Source organism: Nyctereutes procyonoides, unplaced genomic scaffold (assembly GCF_905146905.1).
Source record: "Nyctereutes procyonoides isolate TBG_1078 unplaced genomic scaffold, NYPRO_anot_genome, whole genome shotgun sequence".
Lineage (NCBI taxonomy): Eukaryota > Metazoa > Chordata > Mammalia > Carnivora > Canidae > Nyctereutes > Nyctereutes procyonoides.
Window position 1 is genome coordinate 26,884,651 of NW_026575041.1, and position 14,713 is coordinate 26,899,363.

The window sequence follows — 14,713 nt, forward strand, 5'->3', positions numbered from 1 at the left end:
TGCCAGATGACAAAAAATCCTGGATTTACTCTGACATGGTTCCCAAATTACTGTGTTTGATATATTCTTGTACTTCATTATAACCTAACATAAATACTAAGATATCTTTTTTTCAAAGCATAAATCTGATTACTTTCCAGATAGTTTAACTACCTTTTAAATGACATTTTAGTGGTATTATTTACCATATGCTTATTTAACTAATTTGAGATATGAGCACTTTATTGTGAGTATATTCTTAAATAGAATTCTGGCTTTTAAGAGGAAAATTAGGAAGTTTTCTGATGGGGTTAATTTTTTGTATTTCATTTAAATGTCCTACAGAAGAACATTTATCCATTTTAATAAATGAATCATTACATAGCTACAGTCAAGTATAACTTGAAATTATCACATTATCAATATGTATATTTTAGGGCAGCCCAGGTGGCTCAGCGGTTTAGCGCTGCTTTCAGTCCAGGGCCTGATCCTGGAGACCCGGGATCGAGTCCCACATCAGGCTCCCTGCATGGAGCCTGCTTCTCCCTCTGCCTGTGTCTCTGCCTCTCTCTCTCTGTCTCTCATGAATAAATAAATAAAATCTTTTAAAAATATACGTATATTTTATAAATTAAAATCAAGATTAGGGATAAGGGGGCGGGACGAGAAGAAGCCGGCTGCACCGCGGGTGTGGGTGAGAGCCAGAAGCCCGTTGGAGTTTGGGCAGAGCGTTGTCTTCAGAGGATTCTTCAGTCACAATGTCAACTGGCACAGATGTTTCTCTTTCTTCATATGATGAAGATCAGGGATCTAAACTTATCCGAAAAGCTAGAGAGGCACCATTTTTTCCCAATGGAATGGCGGGGTTTGCAGCAATCGTTGCATATGGATTATATAAATTAAAGAGCAGCGAAAATACTAAAATGTCTGTTCACCTGATCCACATGCGTGTGGCAGCCCAAGGCTTTGTTGTGGGAGCAATGACTCTTGGTATGGGCTATTCCATGTATAAGGAATTCTGGGCAAAGCCTAAACCTTAAAAGAAGAGAAGCTGTCTTGGTTTTGTTGGTGGTGCTTGCTTTTTAGTTAGGCATCTCATAGTGAGTTTTTATGTTTATGTTGAAAATAAATCATTTGAATGGGTCAGACAATAATATGGTAATTTAGATATTGGCTTCCTTTCTTGCAGGCTTGATTTGCCTGGTAACCAAATTACTGGTGACCAATTAACTAGCTAGGTCATTCACGGGAGTCAAATTAGGACAAAGGAAACATGTCACTTTAAATGTAGTGATAAAATATGCTCCTTCTTAAACTCTTCTGTTAAAATTAGCTGTAAAGAGGACAGTTTGCCAATTCTGAAGTACTCCCAATTGCTGCAGAATATCACATGCTTTTGATGTTAGATAGGAATCCTATTTAACTTTTTTCTGCCTGTTTTGCAGACTGGGTACTTCAGTTTTTAGGGCTCTTAATCCTTTCAGAACAGTGCAAAGAATATAAGCTGCCCCACAACTGAAAATATGTGTATTTAAACCAAACCCAAAAAGCCGATAACAGCTGCTTAGTAGTATTTATTTCAGAACCATATTTGTAAACATGAGAATAACTTAACTGTGGATCCCAGTTTAGCTTTTTCTGTAATTGCAGAGTTATATTTATGCTGATGTTGTATTAGAATTTTTTTTTAAATTTTTATTTATTTATTTATGAGAGAGAGAGAGAGAGAGAGAGAGAGAGAGAGAGAGAGAGAGAGAGAAGCAGGCTCCATGCACCGGGAGCCCGACGTGGGATTCGATCCCGGGTCTCCAGGATCGCGCCCTGGGCCAAAGGCAGGCGCCAAACCGCTGCGCCACCCAGGGATCCCCTGTATTAGAATTTTTAAATGTCATCTTGAAATAGAAATGTGTATTTTAAGTACTAATGCAAAGGTAAAAGAAAAATACTTTTTAAATGTTTGAAGTTTATTTATTTTCTCTGTAAGAATCATAAATGTTAACAAATTACCTATATTTGAAGTGGTTGATGATTTATCAGCAAGGCAGTTTGGTCACACATTGATACAAAAACTTTGGCATACTTCAGAATGCTTTAGTATACGTGAAATTTTCTTGTCTAACCTGAATTAAATTCCATGGTGATAACATGGTAAATGTAGTGTTAGTAAAGTAAGTGAACACACACACACACACATACACACAAATAAAGATTAGGGATAAAGATTTACCCTGCTAATATTTAAGAAAACCAGATAATATATCATTAAGAGTAATCCTAATCCATATTTTAACAATGCTATATAATTTCTTGGTGCTCTGTCCTATGCCAGAGAAGTTGTCTTGTCTAACCTTGATTTAATTGTACTTTGTGCATAAGCAGTAACCTCATTTGGGTCATAAATGTGAATCAACAGAGTAGAAAATACCACATTTGACCTTGCCATAATGGCAAAATTTAGATATTTACTATTGTATTGCTTATTGAATGTGCTAATTTCATTTGGAGATAACTGTCTTCATCTTTCAAAGCACAAATGAATAATGAATTGTACTCAAAACAACCATTTGAATCATCTTTTGGATTTTAGTGACTTTAAGACTAAATTAGAGGCAATATGAGTAACTTACACTGACGTAGAGTAACTTTATGGCACGAATTAACTACATTCTGTTACAAGTTGTGCCTGAAAAGTTTTATAGTTTTGTTTTCAAAGAGGTAGGATTCATAGGAATTGCATCAGGAATATGAAGCACTATGACCTTGAGAAATCTCAAATTACTATTATGACTCTATCCTCTACTATCTAGCAATGATCAGATATTCAAGAAAAGACCCCATTAAGTAAGGAAAAAGAACTATTGTTAATGGAACTTGACAGGAACCAACACTAAGAAGGAGTGTCTCAAAATGTTAATGCTCCTTTAGTTACATTAAAAATTTTTTTAAAGGAATAGTTTTGAAAAAAAAAAGAGAGAGAGAGAGAGAGAGAACTAACAATTGTCTTGAACTGTGATGTGTCCCACCTGTATCTATATTGTTGTGTTTAGTCCTGGGAGGTAGGTCCAGAGCAGAATTGATGAGCTCAAACAGCTCTATTGGAAGAGAAGTAGGAAAGTAATACATTAAAAAATGGCATCAAATATCAGCTAAGGAAGGAGAAAAGTGTTGGAATCAATCGAAAAGGTACAAGGAAGCAGATCTGTTTAACTATTGGTTATCTTTCCCTTGAAAACAGCAGCCTATGGAAGTCAGTCATTGGAAAGCTTTAAGAAAAGTCAAATTCATTTCAAGAAAATTGTATATCAAAATTTACATTAAATAAGGATTAAACTTTATGATATATAAATAACATGTAATCCATAGTTTCTATGGATTAATTAAAAATTAATTATATTAAGTTCTAAAGTTCTGGGTTTTTTGTTTTGTTTTGTATTATTTTTTAAGTAGGCTCTATGCCCCACAAGGAGCTGGAACTCACAACCCTGAGATCAAGAGTCTCAGTTCTATGGACTGAGCCAGCAAAGCACCCCTTCGGCTTTGTTTTAAAGTGTAAATTCAACTTCAGTTTCTTTCCTAGCATTCTAGAATCTACAGAAGACAGATCTTTTACCTCTTTGGTTAGATTTTCCCTAGGTATCTTATAGATTTTAGTGCAATTGTAAATGGAACTGATTCCTTCATTAATCATTCTGCTGCTTCATTATTGGTGTATAGAAATGCAACAAATTTCTGAAAGTTCATTTTATATCCTGTGACTTTACTGAATTGATGTATCAATTCTAGCAATTTTGGGGGGTTCTTTTGAGTTTTCTCCATAGACTATCATGTTCTCTACGAATAGTGAAAGTTTGACTTCTTCCTTGCCAATTTGGATGACACAAAAAAATGGAAAAGCATTCTGTACTCATGGGTTAGAAGAACAAATACTGTTAAAATGTTTGCACTAACCAAAACAATCTAAACATTTAATGCAATCCCTATCAAAATACCAACAGCATTTTACACAGAGCTAGAACAAACAACCTAAAATTTGTATGAAACCTAAAAGATCCTGAAGCCAAAGCAATCTTAAAAAGGTAAAACAGGAGCTCCTGGGTGGCTCAGTGACTGAGCATCTGCCTTTGGTTCAGGTCGTGATCTCGGGGTCCTGGGATCGTGTTCCATATCAGGTTCTCGACAGGGAACCTGCTTCTCCCTATGCCTATGTCTGCCTTTCTCTCTATCTCTCATGAATAAATAAGTAAATTCTTTAAAAAAAAAAAAAGGTAAAACAAAGCTGAAGGCATCACAATTCTAGGGTCCAAGCAAGATGACAAAGCTGTAGTCACCAAGACAGTATGGAACTGGCACAAAAATAGACACATAGATCACTGGGACAGAATAGAAAACCCAGGAATGGCCCCACAGCTATATGGTCAACTAATCATTGACAAGCAGGAAAGAATATTCAGTGGGAAAGGACCGTCTCTTCAAAAAATGGCGTTGGGAAAACTGGGCTGCAACATGCAGTAGAATGAAGCTGGACCACTTTCTTACATCATACACAAAAATACATTCAAAATGGATGAAAGACCTAAATGTGAGACAGAAAACCACCAAAATCCTAGAGGAGAACACAGGCAGCATCCCCTTTCACATCAGCTGTAGCAACCTCATTCTAGACACAATTCCTGAGGCAAAGGAAACAAAAGCAGAAGTGAACTACTGGGACTTCATCAAGATAAAAAGCTTCTGCACTATGAAGGAAACGATCAACAAGACTAAAAGGCAACCTACAGAATGAGAGAAGTTATGTGAAAATGACAGATCTGATAAAGGGTTAGTATCCAAAATTGATAAAGAACTTATCAAACTCCACACCCCAAAATCAAATAATCCAGTTAAGAAATGGGCAGAAGATGAATAGATATTTTTATTTTATTTTATTTTATTTTATTTTATTTATTTATTTATTTATTATTTTATTTATTTTTTATTTGTATTTATTGAAGTTCAATTTGCCAACATATAGTATAACACCCAGTCCTCATTCCATCACGTGCCCTCTTCAGGGCCCATCACCAAGTTACCCCAAGCCCCTGCCCACCTCCCCTTCCACTACCCTTTATTCGTTTCCCAGAGTTAGGAGTCTCTCATGATTTGTCTCCCTCTCTAGTTTTTCCCACTCAGTTCCTCTCCTTTCCCTTATAATCCCTTTCACTATTTGAATAGATATTTTTAGAAAAGACATCCAGATAGCTGAGAGACACATGAAAAGATGCTCCACACCACTCATCATCAGGGAAACACAAATCAAAACCCCAGTGACATACCATCTCAGAATAATGGTATCTCACTGTCAGAAGGGCTAAAATGAACAACACAGGAACCAACAGGTGTTAACAAGGATACAGAGAAAGGGGAACCCTCTTATCCTGTTGGTGGACATGCAAACTGATGCGGCCACTCTGGAAAACAGTATGGAGGTTCCTCAAAAAGTTAAAAGTAGAAATATCCTAAGATCCAGTAATTGCACTACTAGGTATTTACCCAAAGGATACAAAAATACTGATTTGAAGGGCACAGGCGCTTTCTGCCCCTGGACGCCCCGAGCGAGCATCGTTACCGTCTCCCCTCCCACCGCCGTCATGTCTAAGTCAGTCGCCCAAAGAGCCCGAGCAGCTGCACCAGCTCTTCATCGGAGGTTTGAGCTTCGAAACAAATGAGAGTCTGAGCAGCCATTTTGAGACCCTGGGGCCGCTGCCGGCCTGTGTGATAATGAGAGACCCCGACACCGAGCGCTCCAGGGGCTTTGGGTTGGTCGTAGCCACGGTGGAGGAGGCGGACGCGGCCACGAACGCTCGGCCGCACACGGTGGCGGGAGAGTCGTGGAACCAGAGGGCTCTCCCGAGAAGGTTCTCAAAGGCCCGGTGCCCACTTGACTGTGAAAAAGATCTTTGTCGGTGGCGTTAAAGAAGACACTGAAGAACATCATCTAAGAGATTACTCTGAGCGGTATGGGAAAATTGAAGTGATTGAGATCACGACGGACCGAGGCAGTGGCAAAAAGAGGTTCTGCTTTTGTGCCCTTGACGCCCACGACTCCGCAGACAAGATTGTCGTTCAAAAATACCATCCTGTGAACGGCCACGACTGTGAAGTGAGGAAAGCCCTATCGAAGCAAGAGATGGCTAGAGCTTCGTCCAGCCCAAGAGGCCGAAGTGGTTCTGGAGACTTCGGTGGTGGTCGTGGAGGTGGTGTTGGTGGGAAGGACAACTTTGGTTGGAGGTGGCTTCGGTGGCAGCCGAGGTGGTGGTGGATACGGTGGCAGTGGGGATGCCTATAACGGATTTGGTAATGACGGAAGCAACTTTGGAGGTGGCGGAAGCTGTAACGATTTTGGCAATTACAACAATCCATCCTCAAATTTTGGACCCATGAAAGGAGGAAATTTTGGAGGCAGAAGCTCTGGCCCCTATGGTGGTGGAGGCCAATACTTTCCCAAACCACGAAACCAAGGTGGCTATGGCGGTTCCAGCAGCAGCAGCAGCAGCTATGGCAGTGGCAGAAGGTTTTAATTACTGCCAGGAAACAAAGCTTAGCAGGAGAGGAGAGCCAGAGAAGTGACAGGGAAGCTACAGGTTACAACAGATTTGTGAACTCAGCCAAGCACAGTGGTGGCAGGGCCCACCTGCTACAAAAAGACATATTTTAGACAATACTCACGTGTATTGGCAAAAAACTCGAGGACTGTATTTGTGACTAATTGTATAACAGGTTATTTTAGTTTCTGTTCTGTGGAAAGTGTGAAGCATTCTAACAAAGGGGTTTTTTTTTTTCTTTTTGAATGGTAGTACTAACTTTTTTCTCTTTATTATTTTTTTATTTTTTATTGGTGTTCAATTTGCCAACATATAGAATAACACCCAGTGCTCATCCCATCAAGTGCCCCCCTCAGTGCCCATCACCCAGTCACCCCCACCCCCCGCCCTCCTCCCCTTCCACCACCCCTAGTTTGTTTCCCAGAGTTAGGAGTCTCTCATGTTCTGTCTCCCTCCCTGATATTTCCCACTCATTTTTCTTCTTTCCCCTTTATTCCCTTTCACGATTATTTATATTCCCCAAATGAATGAGAACATATAATGTTTGTCCTTCTCCGATTGACTTACTTCACTCAGCATAATACCCTCCAGTTCCATCCACCTTGAAGCAAATGGTGGGTATTTGTCGTTTCTAATGGCTGAGGAATATTCCATTGTATACATAAACCACATCTTCTTTATCCATTCATCTTTTGATGGACACCGAGGCTCCTTCCACAGTTTGGCTATTGTGGACATGGCTGCTAGAAACATCGGGGTGCAGGTGTCCCGGCGTTTCATTATATCTGAATCTTTGGGGTAAATCCCCAACAGTGCAATTGCTGGGTCGTAGGGCAGGTCTATTTTTAATTCTTTGAGGAACCTCCACACAGTTTTCCAGAGTGGCTGCACCAGTTCACATTCCCACCAACAGTGTAAGAGGGTTCCCCTTTCTCCACATCCTCTCTGACATTTGTGGTTTCTGCCTGTTAATTTTCCCCATTCTCACTGGTGTGAGGTGGGATCTCATTGTGGTTTTGATTTGTATTTCCCTGATGGCAAGTGATGCAGAGCATTTTCTCATGTGCATGTTGGCCACGTCTATGTCTTCCTCTGTGAGATTTCTGTCCATGTCTTTTGCCCATTTCATGATTGGATTGTTTGTTTCTTTGCTGTTGAGTTTAATAAGTTTTTTTATAGATCTGGGAAACTAGCCCTTTATCTGATGCATCATTTACAAATATCTTCTTCCATTCTGTAGGTTGTCTTTTAGTTTTGTTGACTGTATCCTTTGCTGTGCAAAAGCTTCTTATCTGGATGAAGTCCCAATAGTTCATTTTTGCTTTTGTTTCTTTTGCCTCGTGGATGTATCTTGCAAGAAGTTACTGTGGCCGAGTTCAAAAAGGGTGTTGCCTGTGTTCTCTAGGATTTTGATGGAATCTTGTCTCACATTTAGATCTTTCATCCAACAAAGGGTTTTAATGCAGATTTTTTTTTGCACCCATGCTGTTGATTGCTAAATGTAATAGTCTGATCATGACACTGAATAAATGTGTCTTTAAAAAAAAATCAAGGGGCACAGGCATCCTGATGTTTATAGCAGCATTATGAACAATAGCCAAATTATGGAGAAAGCCCATAAACTGATGTCCATCAACTGATGAATGGATAAAGAAGATGTGGTATATATGTAATGGAATATTACCCCACCTTAAAAAAGAGTGAACTCTTGCCATTTGCAACGATGTGGATGGAACTAGAGTTTATTATGTTAAGGGAAATAAGTCAGTCAGAGAAAGATGATAAATATCATATGATTTCACTCATATGTGGAATTTCAGAAACAAAACAGATGAACATATGGGAAAGGAAAAAAAGAGAGAGGGAAGCAAACCATAAGAGATGCTTAACTACAGTGAACTTACTGAGGGTTGATGAAGGGAGGTGGATGGGGGATGGGCTAAATGTGTGATGGAAGGCACTTGTTATGATGAGAACTAGGTGTTATACATAAATGATGAATCACTAAATTTTACTTCTGGAACTAATATTACATTATGCTAACTAACTAGAATTTAAATAAAAACTTGAAACAAAAAACAAGCAAATAAACAAAAATACACTTAAATCTTTGACGATGTTTTCTGAAGGCCACTGATCCTAATGTGGTCACATTCATCAATAAAATTTGCCCATTGATGAGTTAGTTTATAACTGAAACTACATAGGGAGAACTTTTGGGGATCTTGATTTCATATCAGATTCATAACAATTTCAATAAAAATGATTTTGGGCTTTTGAAACTTGAAAAAAATTTTTGAGAATGCTTGTGCAGATTTAATAATAGTATGGAAAACACTAATGTTATAAGATCATGTGCAAAATCAGCATCTCAACAATGTAAAATAAATGTACAGAGAAAAAGAAAAAATTAAAACAGAGGAATACACATTTTTTATATGTGGACATGGATACTTCTCCAAAATTGATTAGGCCACAAAAGAAAACCTCAAGATCTAAAAAAAGTCAAAGTGAACTAAGAAATCAAAAAGGAAAGCAAAAAATACACGGAGACAAACGATAATAAAAACACAAAAGCCCAAAATCTTTCTGATGGGACAAACAGAGTTCTAAGAGGGACATTTTTAGCAATACAGACTACCTCAAGAAACAAACAAAAATGTCAAATAAACAACTTAACTTTACAACTAAATGAGCTAGAAAAAGAAATAAATCCCAAATCCTGTAAAGGGAAAGAAATAATAAAAATTTGAGTAGAAATAAATAGAGACAAATACACACAATAGAAGAGATCAATGAAACCAGTAGCTGATTCTTTGAAAATAACCAAATTGATAAACGTTTAGCCATACTCATAAAGAAAAAAAGAGACAGGACTCAAAGAAAATCAGTACGGAAAGAGGAGAAAAAACAACTAACACCACAGAAAGTATGAAGAGTCACAAGAGAATATTATGAAAAACTATGCCAATAAATTGAGCAATCTAGAAGAAGTGGATAAATTCCTAGAAACACAGAACTTACCAAAATGAATTAGGAAGAACCAGAAAATTTGAACAATTACTAACAATGAAATTGAATTACTAATCAAAAGCCTTCCAACAAACAAAAGTGCAGGACCAGATGGCTTTCAGTGAATTCTAGTAAACATTTTAAAGAGTCAATGCAGGGGGAAAAGGAGGCTGGAAAGATTGCAGAGAGGAGGACCCTGGGCTCACTTCATCCCGAGGATAAAACTAGATAACACCCACATCAGAAAATGACCTGAATATGGCAGAATAAACTCCATAACTAACTATAGAAAAGGTCACATCGAAGAGGATAGAAAGGGTAGAGAAGCAGTGAGAAGCTAAATGGACCACAGGAGGGACTCAGACACAGAGAAGAGAGAAAAACAGATTGTCATACCAGGGAGTCTGTATGGGGAAGACAAATCCCCATAACATTTGCCTTTGAAAACTAAAGAGGCAGAGTTTCAAGTTTCCTGAGTTCTTACAACCAGCAGGACTTCTATCAGTGGGTTCAGTTTTGGGAGAGCCTGAGGGCAATAGGAAACTGAGTCTCCACCTGCACTCCCCTCTGCCTCACCCTTAAAAAGATAGCACAGCAAACAGCTTGTGGAGATATAGCTTAGAAGTAACAGTTTGAAAAATGCTTGGAGCATGAAGGAGGGAGAATTATTTACCAACTTCAAAGTGTGCCTGGAGACTCCTCTAGGAACAAAGAAGATGGCATTTCTCTACCCCTCCCCTCACTTTAAACACAGTACCACCTACAGGAACCAACATGGCAATGACATTTACTACCTAACTCCAAGCCCAGCCCTTCTTCCCAGACTTAAGCAGATTTGCCCTTTCCAGGAACAATTACCTAGGTCTAGCACTATGGGTTCCATCCCCCCAGAAGATGGGGTAAACTCTGCCAACACCACATATCCTGATCCATTTGCTTTGTGAGGCCTTGGTCCCAGTGTTGGTGATGGTGGAACCCCTCTGATGGAGGACAAGCATGCACCTTGTTGAAACTATGTGCCCCAATTGTGCACACTTTGCAGACCCTAAGCTAACCCTTCCCATGTTCACAACTAGATATCATTCACATTGGAGTAAAAAAACAGAGAGCAATCCAAAGAGTGGCAGAAAAAACTCCACAACTAAATGTAGAGAAGAGGCCACATCAGACAGATTGGGAAGGGCAGAAATGGTGGTCTGGAGCTGCCCACAGGACGGAGGGAGCTGCAGTCACAAAGAGGGGGAAATTCCCAAATGGAATAGGAAAAGGAAAAATAATTTTTTTTATGAAGATAGGTTAAGGGAACAGAGCAATATCATCAAACTAAATAACATTTGCATTAGAGGGATCCTAGAAAAGCAAAGAGGAAGAAAACATATTTAAAATTTAATAGCTGAAAACTGTCATAACTAGGAGTAGGAAAAAGACATTTAGATCCGGAGAGCCTCCAACAAAATCAATCCAAAGAGGTCCACATCAGGGATCCCACATGGAGAAATGGATTCCCATAGTATCTGGCCTTGAAAACCAGAGGGATTGAATTCTGTGAGTTTGTATACCAGCAGTCCCAGGAGCCTAGAGTTGTAAAAGTCATAGGAGTCGGCTGACTCAGCACAGGGCAAGCTAGGAGGGTAGAGGGGCCACTGACAGCCAGGTTGCAATCTTTAAAGAGAAAACAGCCTGAGGAGAGACAATATAAACGTAACAGCTTGCATCAGGCTCCCTGCATGGCGCCTGCTTCTCCCTCTACCTGTGTCTTTGCCTCTCTCTCTCTCTCTCTCTCTCTCTCTCATGAATAAATAGATAAAATCTTAAAAAAAAACAGCTTGCACAAAAACAGGGTAGTCTGTTTATACTGATTCTGGAGCATATTGGGGGACTTCTCTGGGAACAAAGGAAAGAACAGTTCCCAGTTTTGTTCCTCAACATAAACACAGAGCCACTTGCAAGAGGCAGCACTGTGTAGACACTTGCTACTCAGCCTGCTACTAGTGTGCTATGCACATGAGTTCTCTTGAAGACTCGCCTGCTGGCATTGGCCTTGGGCTCAGCACAAATTTTGTTAAGTCTTTGCATTCCCCACTCAGCTACTGCCTCCATACACCATGCCTCTAGCAGCTATTTCATTTAAGGGGGATCTGGTCTAGGGCTTGTGGCTCGGTACAAATTACCCTAACACCACTTATACCCAGACCAGCAGCCACATGCACAGACATCCCACACCCCAGGCACCATATTCTACACACAGCTGCTGAACACACAGATGCCCTGTCCTATGAATTGACACCACACATCCCTGGCCACTGCCTCTGCTGTGTGCCATACTTCCAGATAAGGCTGAAATTCCAGGAATTGCCTAGGACTAGCTGTTCATTTAGCAAATTTTGCTAACTCTGCTGCCCGAATCCCAACTACTCCCATTACTCTGAATGTGCCACCCTGCTTGGGTCTCACTAACATCACAAAGAGCAACACAAACACCCCACAACAGGCAGAGTCAGTGCAGACATCTGGACCGAAAGGAAAAGCAACTCAGACATAATAACAGGATACAAGCAACACACAGGAGATGTCCCTGAAGTGCCAGTTTTTGGTGAACAGCAGGAGATCTAAGTTGAAGAGAAATAAATAGTATGCCTGACAGAATTTAAAGTAATGGTCATAAAGATACTCACTAGCCTTCAGAAAAGTGTAGAGGACATCAGTTAATTCTGAAAAAAAAAAAGATTTTAAAAAATACCACATGAGAGATGAAGAACTCGATAAATGAAATTTAAAATGCAATAGATAAAATGAAAACTAGTCTACAGGAAGCAGAGGAGTCTATCAGTGACCTGGAAGATAGAGTATTGGAAGTAAATCAAGCTGAATAGGTAAGAGACAATAGATACTATATAATGAGAATAGACTTAGAGAACTCAATGACTCCATCACACATAATGGCAATTCCATTTTAGGAATTTTAGAAGGAGAGCAAAGAATATGTTTGAAAAAATAAAGCTGAAAATTTCCCAAATGTGGGGAGGAAAACAGAGATCTATTTTCCAGAGGCACAGAGATCCCCTAACAAACTCAACCCAAGGAGGCCCACAATACGACATATAGTAATTAAAATAGCAAAAAAAAAAAAAAGTCCTTTTGGGATAAAGAAAGAATTGTAAAAGTTGCAAGAGGAAAGAGGACAGTTATACAAAAAGAAAACTCCTTTAAGGGTATGAGAGTGTTTTTCATCAGAAACCTCCCAGGCCGCAAGGGAATCATATGATGTATTCAAAGGGAAAGGGAAAAATCTGCAGCCAAGAATACGTTTTGCAGCAAAGCTATCATTCAGAATAGAAGGAGAGATAAGGAGTTTCAAAGACAAATAAAAGTTAAAAGAATTTAGGATCACTAAACCAGCCCTCCAAGAAATGTTAAGTGTGACTCTATGAGAAGAAAACAGAATCTATAAGTAAGAGTAAGACAAATAGCACAAGCCCCTCCCCCCAGAAATAAATACATCTGTAAAATTCAGTCAAAAGTAGCACAAAATAAAAGGATGTTAAAGTTGATACCAAATATCTTAGAAGTGGAGGAAGGAGGAGGAAAGAATGAGCTCAAAATTAAACTACCATCAACTTAACATAGTCTGCTATATGCAGAAGATGTTATATATGAACCTAATGGTGGTAACAAATCAAAAACCAGTAATAAATATACAAACAACAAAGATAAGGAATGTAAGTATATCACTAAAGAAAACCAGGAAATTATGAGAGAGATAAGAAAGAATCAGAGAAACACTACAAAAACAATTAAAAAATTGTAACAAAATGGCAATAAATACATATCTATATCTACCAATAATTACTTTGAATGTAAGTGGACTAACTGCTCCAATCAAAATAGTGACAGGGTGGATTAAAAAAAAAAAAGAAAAGCCATCTGTATGCTGCCTACAAGATATTCATTTCAGACCTACAGACACCTGCAGATTGAAAGTGAGGAGACAGAGAAGTATTTATCATGCAAATGATGTCAAAAGAAAGCAGGAGTAGGAATACTTCTATCAAACAAAATAGATGTTAAAACAAATTCTGTAAAAGAGGACAAAGGACACTATAAATTAATAAATGGGACAATCCAATAAAAAATATAACAATTGTAAATATATATGTACCCAACATAGAAGTACTCAACTACATAAAACATTTAACAACAAACATAAAGGTGCAGCAAACCTCTCTAAGAGGAAAGTTTAGAGCAATACAGGCCTACCTCAAGAAGTAAGAAAAAATGTCAAATAAACAACCTAACCTTTCAACTAAAGAAGCTAGGAAAAGAACAACAAACTAAACCTAAAATTCATAGAAGGAAGGAAAAAATAAAGATTGGAAAAAAATAAATATGAAAACTAAAAACACAATGGAACTGATAATGAAACTAGGAGCTGGTTCTTTGAAAAAATCAACAAAACTGATAAACCTCTAGCAAAATTCATTAAAAAATAGAGAAAGTACTCAAAGAAACAAAATCACAAATGAGAAGGGAGAAATAACAGGCAATACCACAGAAATAGAAACAAATGTAAGAGTATATTATAAAAAACTTTGTTGACTATATATATCAACAAATTAGAGAACCTAGCAGTGGATAAATTCCTAGAAATATATAACCTACCAAAACTGAAGCAGGAAGAAAAAGAAAATTCAAAAAGACCAATTATCAGCAAGGAGATTGAATCAATAATAAAAAAACTCCCAACAAACAAAAGTCAAGGACCAGTTGGCTTCATGGGTGAATTCTATGAGACATTTAAATAAGAGTTAATACCTGTTCTACTCAACTTATTCCAGAAAATAGAAGGAAAACTACCAAATTAATTCTATGAGGTGAGTATCACTCTCATATCAAAACCACATAAAGACACTGCTAAAAAGAGAACTATGGGCCTGTATCTTTGATGAATATAGATGCATAAATACTGAAAAGGAATACTAGCAAATAGAATCTAATGATACATTAAAGAAACCATTCACCACAATCAAGTGGGATTTATGCCTTGTATACAAGTGTGGTTCAATATACTCACCAATCAATGTGATACATCACATCAGTAACAGAAAGGATAAAAAAAATATATGATCCTCAATAGATGCAGG

At 38.4% G+C, this 14,713-nt stretch overlaps 1 protein-coding gene and 1 pseudogene across 1 annotated transcript; both read left to right on the forward strand.

Moving 5' to 3' along the window:
• The first annotated feature begins 727 nt into the window (after nt 1–727).
• LOC129506777 (HIG1 domain family member 1A, mitochondrial-like) lies at nt 728–1,137 on the forward strand. Its single transcript, XM_055320771.1, has one exon. The coding sequence runs from the start codon at nt 738–740 to the stop codon at nt 1,017–1,019; it is 282 nt and encodes a 93-aa protein (XP_055176746.1). The 5' UTR covers nt 728–737; the 3' UTR covers nt 1,020–1,137.
• Nucleotides 1,138–4,374: 3,237 nt separating this feature from the next.
• Nucleotides 4,375–6,640, forward strand: LOC129506618 (heterogeneous nuclear ribonucleoprotein A1-like 3; annotated as a pseudogene).
• Nucleotides 6,641–14,713: the final 8,073 nt, after the last annotated feature.

Excerpts from the sequence above, each read along its gene's own strand:
- LOC129506777 (XM_055320771.1), top strand. The coding sequence starts at position 738 with ATGTCAACTGGCACAGATGTTTCTCTTTCTTCATATGATGAAGATCAG.